The sequence below is a fragment of the Lepisma saccharinum genome, chromosome 27 (genome assembly GCF_977018435.1).
Source record: "Lepisma saccharinum chromosome 27, izLepSacc3.1, whole genome shotgun sequence".
NCBI classification, from domain to species: domain Eukaryota; kingdom Metazoa; phylum Arthropoda; class Insecta; order Zygentoma; family Lepismatidae; genus Lepisma; species Lepisma saccharinum.
The window spans coordinates 47,549,365-47,564,864 of NC_139255.1; the positions used below are offsets into that span (position 1 = coordinate 47,549,365).

At 39.7% G+C, this 15,500-nt stretch overlaps 1 protein-coding gene across 1 annotated transcript; it reads right to left on the reverse strand.

Moving 5' to 3' along the window:
- Window positions 1-203: 203 nt before the first annotated feature.
- LOC145980236 (putative glutamate receptor) lies at window positions 204-1,865 on the reverse strand. Its single transcript, XM_083113251.1, has one exon. The coding sequence runs from the start codon at window positions 1,863-1,865 to the stop codon at window positions 204-206; it is 1,662 nt and encodes a 553-aa protein (XP_082969377.1).
- Window positions 1,866-15,500: the final 13,635 nt, after the last annotated feature.

Consider the following 15,500-nt stretch of genomic DNA (forward strand, 5'->3'; position numbering starts at 1 on the left):
TGTTAGTGTGCATAAAGTGGACTTAAAAACATCAAAGCATTCGAATGATTACTTTTTAGGATATAGGTTTCAAGATATATCCTACACTCGACATTTGGACAAAAAGACAATGATTCACATAAATGCAAGTATTTCTACGTTTTCAAGCTCGAGGTTTGTTTCCAACGCCATAGAGTTTTTATATTGTTATTTCATTAGCTCTCCTACCTGCTTAACCTCTCTATCAAAATCACAACCCATTGTACAAGTATTTCACCACAAATGGCAACCAAAGATGCACTAAGACCCACACCAAGAACAACAAAAGGACCTTGAAGATGGTTTAGAGAGATGCGAACATTTTGTGAACTTTCAGTAGGTTTGCTCGTGAATAAGTCATCGTACCACTTCTCAGTTAGACCAGATTGTACCATATTCTGAATAAAGAAATTCATTTTCGCTAAACATGGAAAACCTATAGGTACAAAGAATGCTTTGGTTCCGAAGGAAATCGGTTCCTTTACAAAATGAAGAAAACGATCTTTTGTTTCTCCCAGGGCGAGAATGCTTCGGTACTCCAAATAAGGTTTACTTCCAAAAGTGGCAACATTTTTCTCGTGAGCAATCTGATTGAAAACTTGCGTGAACCCAGGAAACTTTACAAATCTCTTGTTCATATTCAAAAGATATACATTTGCTGATTGGGACAACAAATTTTCCAAAGGTTGCGCGTAGGTAGTAACATGGAGAGTGGATTCTCCTACTTCTTTGATGGTATCCATATTAGGGTAGAACTCTTGAACTGTGGTCTTCTTGAAAAAAGATGCCTGGTATAATGTGCTCAGAATCAGTGTAAAGTAAACGACGATTATGAATATTGTTTTTAAAATCTTCCTTCTTGGTTCTCTATGAAGTGACTGGGAGACAAGAATGGCTAGAAGGGTGAAACATGCTCCACCGCCGGATTGTATCAGGTGCCAGGAATCATTACCTTCAGATTGGAAAAATGCGTACAAAATCCATATGGTTAGAAATGTAAAACCGATCGCCATCCAAGTAAGAGATTGGAAAGATGTAAACAAAGCAAGCCATGATGGTAGAGGTTCTGCCTTTGGCACCACGAAGCCCACTTCCGTAATCATTATTGTAACTGTGAAATCAAGCACTTTGCTTCTTGCCACAGTATGAAACAAAGAGTTCAGACACAAATCAGCTTTCCCGTTTATAATGTCTCCAAGAACACCAAACCACGAGCCATTTTCAAGCTCTCTGCCTACGTTTAACTTATCGTATTTTATCCTATGGTCTGCAGTGAAGTTCATGCTCGTCACGACTGCTTCAAACATTTTCCCCCCGATCCCTCGGTACTCCACTGCAGATCCAGCCTTTAATCTCACATCTTCAAATGGCATACTGGGGCAACTGGTGATTACCATCACATATCCGTTCAGATTTGTACACTTGTCTTCAAGAAGACCGCTCACATCATCTGGGACTTCAAATATCTCGAAAGAACTGAGGGTTTTCCTAAACGGATTGTAAGTCGTTGTTTTGAGGCAAGGCTGATGATTCAAAGACCTTGAAGTGCAGTCGCTTTTTACACTCGTAACGAAAACATTCAGCAATCTGTATTCCCATGCAACGACGGCGAGAATTTCTTGTTTTTTTACAAATTCATTTGGTGGTAAAACCACAGCAACAAGTTTTCTCTCGCCAGGATAACCATTTTCTTTCACGCAAGACAAGAATTTACGTAGAGAAACCTCATCTTCAACAAATAGTACTGCTATGTTACTTAGGTAAGATGGGCATGGTTTCCAGTTTTCTGCCTTTCCCTTGTCACTCGATCTTTCCTCGTCAATTATTCTCTCTTGAAATATCGTCATTGAGAAATGCATTTGAGCATTTGCAGCAATCACTTCAACCTGTTGAAGATCTTTATTGGAGCTCAATATTGAAATGAATGCGTTCCTTGGAAATAAATGTACATAGTATTTCAGAAGGACATTAAGGTTATCTCGAGCCAAACGTTGAATGTCTATATTAGACTCCACCGATTGCAGGTGTAAGCAATATCCACCCCGAAGTATTACAAGGAATAGCAGGCTCTCAAGAAGTAGCTTCATCAGTTTGGTTGATATCCCTGGAATATAAGTAAAAGTCATTTACTGAAAAATCACAAAACTTTACCGTTTCAGAATACGTTGAGTGAACTTGAACCAAGAACACATTTGAAATGTACACACTGCTTTCAAAATTTGAGTTCTTTATTGCTCTTATGAAACAGATATATTAACTTGTATTACATCAGAGTATTATACTTTCACCAGTGGCATAGCAAGGGGTGGGCAAGGAAGGCGACTGCCCAGGGCCTCGCGCCTGACGGAGCCTCGCGTACCATGGGTTGATACGCAAAATGTAATAAATAGATGTGAGAAAAAATAAGGAAAAGGCTCATTTTTGTGGGCAATAATATTAAAACATTCTGTTTTTATCTGGCTTTAAATTCTAGTTGAATGAATACATCAAATGAGACAGGCGGAAGCCAGCCAAAAAAGTAAAATACAGTCAGTCAGATACAGTCAGTTTTAGTACGAGCATTGAGGCAGTGCTAAATTATCAGTCAGAGGATGCAGAAGTAAGAGCGAAAAGTCTAGGAGAAGGGATAAAGTCTGGGCTTCCAGACTGGCACCATAAACGGACACCTCGTTTTAAGCAGGCCATGGCCCAACATCTCGAGGGAGCATCTCCACACAGTGAGAGACAGGTATACCTTTTCCATTAGCCAGTCTGTAGGGGTTTAATACTCAAGTGTTGTGTTTTGCCATTAAGTGTGTGTAATTACCTCTCGCACCTTACCACCAAGCCTACCATGAATAGCGAATTGCTCAATGGACAAGGATGAATGATTAGTGAGTTATATCACCCAGTTCGATCCCACGTACCGAAGGGTATGATACATGGTGGATATGCTGGGTAATGTAGCTCACTAATCATTCAATCTTGTCTATTGAGCAACTCGCTATTCATGGTATGCTTGATGGTAAGATGAGAGAGGTAACAACCACACACTTAATGGCAAAAGACAACACTTGAGTATTAAACCTTACAGACTGGATCAGCATGGTGTATTGAAATAATAATAGTAATAAATTTTCTTGATTAAGCGGGCGAGGTTCAGCCAAAGGCTGCTCTGCCACTTAACCCTTGTCAATATGATAATACATATAAGATGAGATAAACTGCGTATGGAGCAGTAAGCTAAATGTAAAATAATACACAGATACATGAAAAAAGAAGAAAATACACAGAAATTGGTTGCATACAGAAAAGTGTAATTACAAATACAAAATACAATAGTAATAATAATCCAATCCCATACAGTGAGTGACTGGATTGATACCTTCAGTATGTGCCCAGACTCTGCCATTAACAGCAGATTTTTTACTTTGCCTTTGAGGTTTAGTGTGTTGTTTATACTTGCGATGTTCGCAGGCAATTCATTCCATGCTTTGGGAGCCGAAAAGGAGAAAGATGATTTGTAGACCGTGATAGAATGATGGGATAAATCTAAATTGTTCCGCTTGCGGGTAATATACGATAGGTCACACTAAAAGTTTTTAGACACGCGCAAGTAAAACACTGGAGACCAAAAGTATGAATGCTATAATTTTTCAAAGTATTCTCCATGACAGTTGATACACTTGTTCATCCGCTCAAACCAAGTGTGAAAGCACTGGGACCACACATCTGCAGGCACCTCTTGAATGCACTGAACGAAGGCGGTGACTGCCTCCTCGGGAGTAGGAAATGAAGAACTTCGTAATGTATCCTTGATTTTAGGGAACAGGAAGAAATCACAAGGGGCGAGGTCGGGACTGTAAGGAGGATGAGTCATTTCTTCGATGTTGGAATCTTTGAAGAATTAAATTGATCGTACTGCTGTATGGCTGCGCGCATTGTCATGATGCATAATAATGCGACTTCGTAGGCGTTTTTCACGAACTTTCCGTACGATCTCCGGTAAACAAACCGTAGTGTACCATTCAGCATTAACGGTCCGACGTCCCTGTAGCGGCACTGTTGCAATATGGCCCGTCCGACTGAAGAAAGTGGCAACCATTTGTTTGCCAACACTTCGTCCCTTCCTGACTTTTGTTGGTGGGTCTTCATCCGGGAAGATCCACTGCGTTGACTGTCGTTTGCTCTCGGGTTCATAACAGTACACCCAAGTTTCGTCACCTGTTACGATGTCATACACTGCATTTGATTGTCCTTGGTTAAATTTGTCCAGCATTTTCATGCACCATGTGACCCGTGCCTGCTTTTGCTCCTGAGTAAGATGGTGTGGGATCCATCTGGCACAGAGCTTCCTGACACCAAGGCGGTCATGCAGGATCGTTTGAACCTGACTCATACCAATACCCAGTGTTGCACTAATAACTGCATATGTCACCCGGTTATCCTCCTCTATCATGCGACGCACTCTGTCGACGTTTTCTTGAGAAGTTGCTGTCACAGGACGACCATCACGTAATTCATCACTGAGTTTCTGACGTCCACGTCGAAATTCTAAAAACCAATTAAACACAGTCGCACGGCATGGGGCTTCCTCCTGAAATGCATTTCGGAGCCTTTCATAACATTGCTGCTGCGTTAAACCTGCTCGAAAATCGTAAAAAATCATTGCTCTGAAGTGCTCCCGTGTTAAATCTATTTTACTGTACCCACACGACAATAATTGACTAATTTCTGGCACACAACAAGTAACAACTATAAATTCTGCAGCATTATCTCACTTCACAGACTACTAACTTCAACATATCCTAGAGACAATGTATTGCTGCAATCAGTGTTGCCGCACCTAAAAACTTTTAGTGTCACCCACGTATTTATGGATTTTCCTACGGGAATGCATTTTCTCGAACAGGTACTGCGGTTTACCTTCTGTCAGTATGCGGCGGATGAAACAGAGATAGTGCAACTTCCTTCTGTTTGCCATGGTAAGAACCTGATTTTTATTTAAAAATGGAAGAATATGGTCAGATCTTTTCGCTTGAAAAATGTATCGGAAGCACACATTTTGCACCATTTGCATTTTTTTACTGTGTCAGAGTTGAGGGCCGCAAACAATATCACAATAGTCGAACAATGGGTAGATTAATGCTTGGATGAGTCTTAGCTTGCATTCCGCAGGGAGGAAGTCACGGAAACGATTCAGATTCCTGAGTGTTCCATAAGCTTTCCTACACTGCGTGAAAACTTTTATGACTTGCTGCAAATCTACAGTCTAAAGGGTGAAGAGAAGGGGGCCTTATATCGATCCTTGTGGCACGCCTGCTTTTATAGCCTGACAAGTTAAATCCCGATATGCGCAGATCGCTGCGGAGCACTTCCTATTACGTCATCCTCCCCACTGGTCTGGCCTTGAAACTACGAGTGGTGCCAACTCAGCAAAATTAAGCTAAAACAAATATGACAAACTATTTTCACTGTGTAGATTGTCGGTGCAGGCTCATATCAGTTTATCAGTGGTTCATTTAATTTAATCCGGTCTTTGAAAATGCGTGCGGTGCGCGGATCGTAAACTGTAGTATTATGCATGCACGTTACGGTTTATAACGAAGAGAAACTTCTGGGCGAATGACTTCATTTTCTGAATGCGACATCGAGCAGTGGCCTGGTCTTTTTTAAAGCCGAGTGGGGTGGGTGTTCTTTTGTTTATCTTACAACAATCGCTACGAGAAGGCAATCTGATAACACGCTTGCCTGTGTTCTTTTTTAAAGCATTGAAATGTTCTTGCTCTTTACTCTTGGCTGCATATTTTTGAAATGCAAAAATCAAATCATGCCGGGTCCAACGAAATCCACAATCTGCTCTGGAAAGCCCCTTAGAGGACAAGTCAGAGAAATTGTTTACAATGTTGCAACATATTTGCGAAATCAGAAGGAGTTACATAAAGTTAAGTATAATGTTGTCGAGTCCACAAGCGCCGCCACGGGAGTATCTAAATGGATGGTTTCTCAAGTTTTAAAAGAAGTGGATTGGATTGATTTGTTATTTTAAGTCCACTTTATACACAGTAAGGCTAATCGGGACTGGACGTACAGTTTAAAGTGGGGTCCGAACAACTATGTGCCTCCACCGAGAATCGAACCTGGGATCGCTTGCTTACAAGGCGACGACGCTACCACTGCGCCATCGGAGAGCTCAAGTTTTAAAAGAAGGAAAAGAGTCGTTGGCGAAAGGTGAGCTGAATTTCTGTACTCCGACAGGTAGAAAACAGCCCAGAAAAAAGCAAATACAAATTTGCAGCACTGCGAACCAACGTCGCTGCGGAGAATGGAGTGGGGAAATGTGGTGTGAGCTGCGCTACAGCTATTTGCAACGTCTTGTTTTTAAACTTGTCAAGTTATAGCGTTATGAACTATTTTCTCGAGTACTCTAGATAGCAGAGGCAAAAGACTGATACGCCTAATGTCAATGCAAGTAGTGGTGATTCGTGCTTCTTTCCATTTTTCAGGAGAGACGCGTTAGCGGAGATAATACATAAGGAACAAAAGGTTTGAGCATTTTAGTGCTGATACCATCTACTCCGAAACTATGGACTGGCTAAGTCGTGCGTCACATCCGGTTAGTTGCCTAGGCAACCGCCATGCTAGTTTCCAATCAACTGATAAGCGTGGTTGATAGGGCGTGCAGTGCGTAGGAATAAACAAAAAAACGATGGTTATGTGTTTTGTACCAGACTGTAAACATTACAGTGAGAGAGATTCGTGTAATTTCTTTCGTTTCCCTACGAACGAAGTTGAGAAGAAGAAATGGGCGAAGGTGATAAGGTAAGTGCAAAGTAAATTTGTGCACATGCATAGAAAAAAGATAGTATTATCATCATCCCGATGTAGAAATAAAATTAAAGACATGTTCATAGCTTTTTCCGTTCCGAACTTCGGTATAAAATAACTGTAATGGTTTCCTGGAACGCTTCATTAAAAGAAAGTGTATTCTGGCATGTAAATCAGAATAAAAAATATCGCTCGTTTGTAAGTGCAGGGTAAACTTCATTTTTAGTTTGTAGTAGAGTATTTCAATGTTATTCACTTTCATATGTGATGCTTTCTTTATTTACGCAAAATTTATTTATGTGATGCAATTAGTAAGTGGATAAATAGTGTATAAAATAGCGACAACTAAGTTTTTACTTTACTAGAGACAGATACAAACAAAAAAAAAAATGAAAAAGTTCATATGCAAGCCGGAGCCGTACATAAGATAATTCTTGTAGCTAGACCCATAAAATAGGCAATTTCCATTGCTTTTTTTTCACTTTGCTGGGCTAGATTACTTCATATTAGGATACTAGTTATGTTTGTTTCTTTCTTATAACCAAATTAGTGACAGATATGATAGTTGTCTTTACTTTTTTTTTCCTAGAAGAGAAGATCGATCTCCATCCAAACATTCCTTAATTTGCAGTTGCCATTTTGTAAACGGGGATAAAAGTAAAGGGCCGAGCATTTTTACAAGGAATGCTGACAAATATATGAGATTCACATCTCCAGAAAAGAAGAAAAGAAAATATAGGTAAGTGAAATGGTAACAGTTTCGTACATCGAAGACACATTTCTTCATTTTTACAGAAGAAACTGCTTACGGAAATTAGTTTCTCTAAGGTATCCAACGTTAGTCGAGGTATTTTCTTTCATCGTGGTATCTATTTGACCGGGAAATCATGCCAGTTTTTCCAACCCACCCCCTTTTTTTTAACTATGCTTGCCTAACCTAACCAAACCTAACCTAACCTTATCGGAATGGTTCGTGGAGCTAGCCGTCAGCTACCCGTGCATAATGTACAATTTGCACACGTGATGAACACGATAGTAGGTATTTTTCGGTGAAGAAGGTTGGAAACACTGATATTCGAAAACAAAAGAAGCAATATAATTCGCAAAGTAAGCGATATCGCACTGTTACGTGCATTCGGTAGTAGTTAGAAAAATGCATTATTTTAGTAGAAAAAGTGTTTGTTTTCGTGTCAAAAGCATAATGGCACCTTCAACTATGTTCCGCAATACACAATTGGTAATTACGAACCATGTGAAACATAAAATATCCTATTTTAATGTGTCCCCGATCTATGAAACTGGTACCAGTGAAATAAAGCAGCATTATACAATATGTACTCCCCCTCCCCCATCTTGCTCAATGTCAAATGAAAGTCCTCAACAATTCAATTTTTGGTTAATTTCAAATTTAATGCTAAGAGAACCAAACCTGGTCTGCCTAACCTAACTGCGAAGGTATATATTAAAAAAAAAAATCTTAAGTAATCGCTAAAACTTCGCAGTGTGTTAACAGAAGTAAATGAAAATCAAACTATATTAAAATTGCATGATAAAATCGCAATAAAACCAAAGGAAATTGGGCCGTTAATTCACAGTAATTTTGTACATTACTAATATCTGCTACATTCCCGCCCTTGCTGCTTAATATTTATTAACAACATTTACCTGTAGACAGGTAAATGTTGTTAATTACATGTTCAAATTCTCGCAAACAAATACGTTGATGCAGGAAGTGATAAGAGAAACAAATAATATTTTAATTATTCACTCGTTACGTTAATTTGTACTGAGAAGTTTGATAATAATGGGTTGTCCAACATACTAGTAATAACGAGACATTCTCTTCATAGTATTGGTCCGCAATATGTTGCAGCTTTTAACGACGCAAAGTTACAAATTGCACCCAATTTTCTTTAAAAAGGATCTCCGAGAGAGAACATTACTCAAATTTCACTTACCTCCACGTCGTAACTTTTCTTCTTCATGCTGGCGCTGATGGACCCACGAAGAAAAGACATATCTCCATCATACGCCCGGGTTCGATATCCGGTGGAGGCACAAGTGGTTCGGATCCCACTTTAAACTGTAGGTCCAGTCCCGATTAGCCTTACTGTGCATAAAGTGGACTTAAAACACTAAATCAATCAATCAATCAATCAATCAATCATACGTAACTTTATCGACGTGGCCTGAATCAACAGCATTTTCACCTCGTTCTACAAGTTTCACTTCGTCGTGGAAGTACTCCACAATTGCATGGAACTTGATCGAAGTCATAACGTAGTCTTAAAAACAACGCACCTGCCCTTCAATAGCTTCCTTAGCAACCAGTTGTTTAGAAACAATATGGCTGCCTATCAACGGACGTGACGTCATGACTTAACCAGTCCATTTGAGCGTATGCTATAAATAGTTTTATGTACATCTTTTTCAGTTACCTCAGTAAAGTTAAAATATTGTTCAGCGGTGGAACAGGTTTGGTCCTCGAAATGCTTTATTTGCTGAGCCTTAAGTGGAGGAGGAATTTCAGATTCATTGGAAATTTTATCAAAATGTTCATCAACAGCATCTGAATCTTCAGTGGTACTTATGAGCGAGAATGTATTATCGTGAGACTATTTATTGTTAACAATACCCAATTGTTTCAACTCATTCCATGTTTCTCGCCGGTTTAAATTTAAACTTGAAGGTAAGATAATTAAGATTTATTTTCTTGTCTTATGACAGTTGTAAAGTTTCGAAGTTCTTTATATTGTTGCCAGTCACTTCGATTGTTCGAACGTTTGAACTTTCGTAGCGCGTTATCTCTGATTCGCATCAACAATTTAACATTACTGGTGATCCACGGTGCATTTTTCTTATTGTGTTTTACGATTTTTAGAGGTGCGTGCGTGTGAAAAACATTTTGCATATTTGAGGTCAAAAACTTCACTTTGTCATTAACATCATCAAGTGAGTAAAGCTTTGACCAATCTACATCAGTTATATCTTTTGCAAACATTTGTTCGTTGAAGGTAGTTATTAAAATTTCTAGAATATACGTACGAGGGTCACTATTTATATTTTGAGCCTTGGCAACACTGATTGAAGTTAGGCGCGATTTGACGTTTGCACGGAATCGTCTGGCATTATTGACCATAACGTACTTCAAAGGTTTTGTCAATAGCTTCATTTGTGTTGTTTATGTTGCCTTGGAGATTGCGCGACAACAATAAAATGGAATTAACTCGTGAACATTTTCGTGCGATGATTTTTTACGATTTTCGACGTGGATTATCAAGACAAGAGTGCATCGATCAACTTACTTCCACATTTGGCGATGAAGCCCCATCCTTTGCCACTGTGAAACGCTGGTATAACGAATTTAATCGTGGCCGCCATTCGCTCGCTCATCGACGAGATTCGCGAAGGTCGTCCAAAATCAGTTGTTGTTCAAGAAAACATGGATCCTGTGCAAAACCTAATACTGCAAGATCGTCATGTGACATACTGTGAGATTGAGGAAACCATAGGTATTAGTTCCACCAGCATATATAAAATATTACATGATCATTTAGCTGTGAGAAAGGTATGTTCTCGTTGGATCCCACACAATTTGACAAAAACTCAAAAAGACGCTCGCGTCAATTGGTGCAAACAAATGCTCAATAAATACAATCGTGGTGCTTCAAAAGACGTATATAAGATTGTAACAGGTGACGAATCATGGATATATGCATATGAGCCGGAACGTAAACAGCAGTCGACTGTATGGGTGTTTCAAGATGAACCCAATCCAACAAAAGTTGTTCGCGCTCGAAGCACATCGAAACAAATGGTCGCCTGTTATTTTCGGGAAAACTGGTCATGTGGCAACTGTGCCTTTAGAGGAACGTAGAACGGTCAAATCTGAATGGTACACAACAATTCGTTTGCCAGAGGTCTTCGGTCAAATACGGAAAACAAACAAACGCCGTCGGATCATTCTTCATCAAGACAATGCCAGCTGTCACACAACCGACTTTATGAACAGTCAAAAAATCGAATTGATGGGTCATCCGCCGTACAGTCCTGATTTGGCACCCAATGACTTCTTCTTGTTCCCGAATGTCAAGAATAAATTGCGTGGACAACGATTTTCGTCGGCGGAAGACGCCGTTGATGCGTTCAAAAACCATATTATGGAGGTGTCTCAAGAAGATTGGAAAAACTGCTTTGACAAATGGTTCGAACGAATGCAAAAGTATATTGACCATAAAGGAGAATACTTCGAAAAACAATAAAGCAGTTTTCAATGCTAAATTCCTGTTTTTTTATTGTTAGGCTCAAAATATAAATAGTGACCCTCGTAACTCGCGTGAGGTTCCGGTTTCTGCAACAAGAAATCAGCGTATGCAACGCAGTGGTCTGATTTACCGATGGGGACAGTGACGTCAGTTTAAAACAGTAATTCTGTATTGTCAACGGCTATGATGTCAAGCAGCGTTTTACTTTTTTCGATGATACGGTTTGGCTTATGAACTATTTGCGTTAGTCCAAATGAATCAAAATTCGATCTTAAAAACCGTGTTTCTGGTTTATTTGGGGTGAGATAATCGCAGTTTACATCTCCTAACAGGAAGAGATTATCAACTAGTGAATATATTTCGGATATTAATTCTTCGAACAATGTAAGTTTTGTGGCCACGGTGGCTCAGTCGGTAACGCGTCTGACTACCATTTTATATAGGTCCCGGGTTCGATCCCCGGCCGGTTCAAATCCGGGAACTTTTCTAACGTTGGAAGCGGCCCCGGCGCCCACCCAGCGTCGAATGACATGGGTACCTTTGGGGGAGGGGGGTGTAAAGGCGGTCAGGGGCTTGATGCTGATCACATCAACCCAACTCACGACCGGATCAAGAAAGTGTGGGGCGTTATACGCCTTCATGGCGTGGTGCTAAGCACAGGGGAGTACTTTACCTTACTTTTTTTTATGTAAGTTTTGTGTATGGGACATTGGGCGGTCTGTATATGGAACATACACCAAACTGTTTATTCATGTACTTCAGAATCAAAGTTAATGTTTCGATGCCTTCAGTATTTACTTTCGTCTCTATTGTTCGAACAGTTAAGTTAGATTTATGAAAAACTACAATTCCGCCACAGTTTTTCTTTGTTCTATTTTTTGTTACCGTTTCATAATCCTGTATACTAATAAGAGATAGAGGTGTTCCGTCCTTTACGTAATGACAATCAAATCGAAGTCTCCCTCTTTTACAACAAGCCGCAGCTCGTCCATTCCAGAGAGCTACACGGAAAAATGAGTCACTGCTTGGCCCTCCCCCTTCCCAGCAGCTGGTCCTTGCCTCAGGTGTTAACAGCAACCGTGCTCACATTTGAGCCCTTGCAAGGAATGCAGTGATGCTTACCAACTATTGAATACTTGCTATTCAAGATTAAAGGCTTACCTTGTCATGTGGAACAAATGACAGGTCGGGCAGGTTGATATTTGGAAACTGAGGTAACACGATTACACACATTTTCTTCATTACGTCACTCTTATAGGATAAGAAAAAAATATATAAAAGAATATGTTGAATATATATGCGAGAAAGAAAATGAAAAAAGAAAGAAAAAACGAGCGCACACGCAATCACGTATACACATATACTATTGTTGCTAAATCAGATTCAATAATAATAATAATATGATATAGTGAAGATCTTAAAGTACGTTCCATTATGCGGCAACGAATTAGATAAGCACAATATGTAGTTCAGGTGACTTCGAGGAGGCTACAACGACAGGTGCTCCAGTTCTCTCGTGCGGAAGATGGTATGTTTCCTGCCATTCTCGGTGCGTACGATGATACGACCATCCTCTGTGTAGCAAGAGCGCCGGCCAAATTTGTCTTTAGCCACTCGCAGGATCTCTTGGCGAGTGGCCGTGAGGGACTCCGTGATGAAATAGGAGCACCCGGCGTCCCTTAACATCCTCTTGGAGGACCAAACCAGGTGGCGAATTTTGTATGTGAAGAACTTCACAATTAAACACGTCTCTCCTCTTGTAAGGCGTCGGCCACGGAGTGATTCTGTTTTCCCAACCGGTGACAGCGGGCAATTTCCTCGCTTCGGACGTTCAGATTCAGTGTCTTGTTCAGCACATCCTCCACGTTCTCCTTTATGGTTTCTTGAAAGCCGTGGATAAGTATGCACTCCCTACGCGAGTACTGCTCCATGTCATCGAGCTTCTCTTCTTGCGGCTCCATTTTAGCCAGCATGGAGAGGAAATCTTCTCGTTGGTGCTTGAACTTTTCTTCCATTCTGGTCTCCAGCTTGGTAAGTTCAACCTGTAGCTTCAATATGGCTTCCGAGTTAGGAGGAGCACTGGTGATGTTACTTCTCATTTCGCTTTCAAATGCATCCTTGAATGAAGAAAGTTCACTTCGCACTTCTCTCTCAAAGATTTCGAGACGATCGGTAAGTTCTTTCACTGGAGCGCGTGGCATCTTCGGTTGGTACGCTTGAGCCAGGAATGATAAAGCAAAGGTCTCACTGAACAGAAACTGCTGCTTTCTTTCGCTGTGTGGAGATGCTCCCTCGAGATGTTGGACCACGGACTGCTTAAAACAAGGTGTCCGTTTATGGTGCCAGTCTGGAAGCCCAGACTTCACTCCCGTCTCCTAGACTTTAGCTCGTACTTCTTCATTCACTGACTGATAGTCTAGCACTGTCCCAATGCTCGTACTAAAACTGACTGTATCTGACTGACCATTGACCCCGTCCTCCCAGACCCAGACATTTATTCCAATCGAATTTACTCAGTAATGTCCACTCAGTTACCTGTAGTCTCTTCCTTGATTGCCATCGTTTACACCTGATTACAACGATGGCGATCAAGGAAGCTCGGCAATGTCTGACAAGACATTCCTTAGCTGTTCCTAGATATTTTCTGTCTGGAAAGGTGATGGCTAAATGTCTTGGATTTGGAGTTCGTTGTACGTTACATTTTCAAGGATTCTACAGATCGTTACATATTACTAGGGACATTGAATTTTCGCGATTCGCGAAATCGCGAAATGTGAAAAAAAGATGCAATTTTGAACATTCTGCACGTAACTACACCCACAATGATGAAATATGCATGAGTTTTATTCGCGAAGTAATGCGAAATGTGTGCTTTCCACGAAATGAACGCTTTTTCGCGAAATAACTTTGGAATATCATCAAATTAAGTACAAAAAAAGCAAAACCCGGCAATCGAGGTTGTGCGCGCAAACTGTCGATTTGTAAAGAAACGTTTGCCTAAAGTTTCCTACCACTTGCAGCTGAAGAACGTTTTATCCTCGATCACATCAGGAAGACGCTGCAAATTGGGATTTCCCATGCACATAATCTCAGTTCGAAAACTTCGCTCCGTGTCAAGCTGCATTCCTTTCTTCCCCCGAATGTCTACTCAACTTCCAGTTTCATTGAACTTGCTAGCTGTAGCAGCGATAAGATTAGTCTGTTCCCGCACATCAAGGGAAACAATGGTGTCATTTGTGTTCAGTCATGAATTAATTTTGTTTATCATCACGTGATTTTCAACATGTGTTTGTGTATGTGCAGTAGGGATTATTTTATTTGTTGGACAGCAAGGATATCCTTTAAATACATACAATGAATAAATCGCTTGAGATATGCAATTTAGAAATGAAGTGATTTTGTGTTGATGTTTTCTTTTTGGTTGGACAGGTAAGTACTTGTGTATGTGTACAGTATATAAAAATGAAGTAGTTTATCAATTTATAGCTCTTTTGTATGTTGTTTTCTCTCAATGAAAAAGTGTGTGCCAATTATTTTTTCCACCGCTGGTATATACCGCTGATCTAACATTTTATTTACCGCTCTCCTAAGTTTTTATTTACCATAAATTTGTCTCCCTACATATTACCTAACACTTGGTTTCGACCTCTAAGCATATGTTTAGTTTTGTCTTTGCTAACTTCCAAACCAATCTCTTTAGCTGCTTTTAAAAATATTTTAGCATTATTGTTAAATTTGCATTATCTACATATGTAACAACTGAGTCAGACCATTTAATTTTAGTCCTTCATTAGTTTCTTTTACCTTCCTTACAGCATATTCTAAGGCAAAATTAAAGAGCAATGGAGATTATGCATCTCCCTGTCTTACCCCATCATGAATTGTACGTTTGTCAGGTATATTAATACCCAGTCGAATTTGACTTTCATTATTGCATATTTTTATCATATTAACAAGCATTTTAGGTTTTCGGAACTTGACTAATATATTATAGTATAATTTATCTCTCTTAACAGAACAATATGTTTTTATTTTAAAAGTAATGAATACCTGATAAGCATTTTGATCATATTCCCACTTTTTTACAAATGTCTGCCTGATTTGAAAAAAAAATATCGATAGTCAATCTGTTACGTTTAAATTCACGTTGATAATAACCTATAAGTTCATTAGCATATGGGGTTAGTCTTGCTGAAAGAATGTCAGCTAATATTTTATGTTGAGAGGAGAGAAATTCCACGGTAATTATTACAGGCATAGTTTCATCACCTTTTTAAATATTTCTTCTATATTCCATATTATACAAATTAATTTATGAATTTAACAAATTAACGAATTCCCACCATAACTAACTCAGCTGGTATTAAATCAATGCCAGGTGCTTTGTTATTCTTCATCCTTTTAATAGTG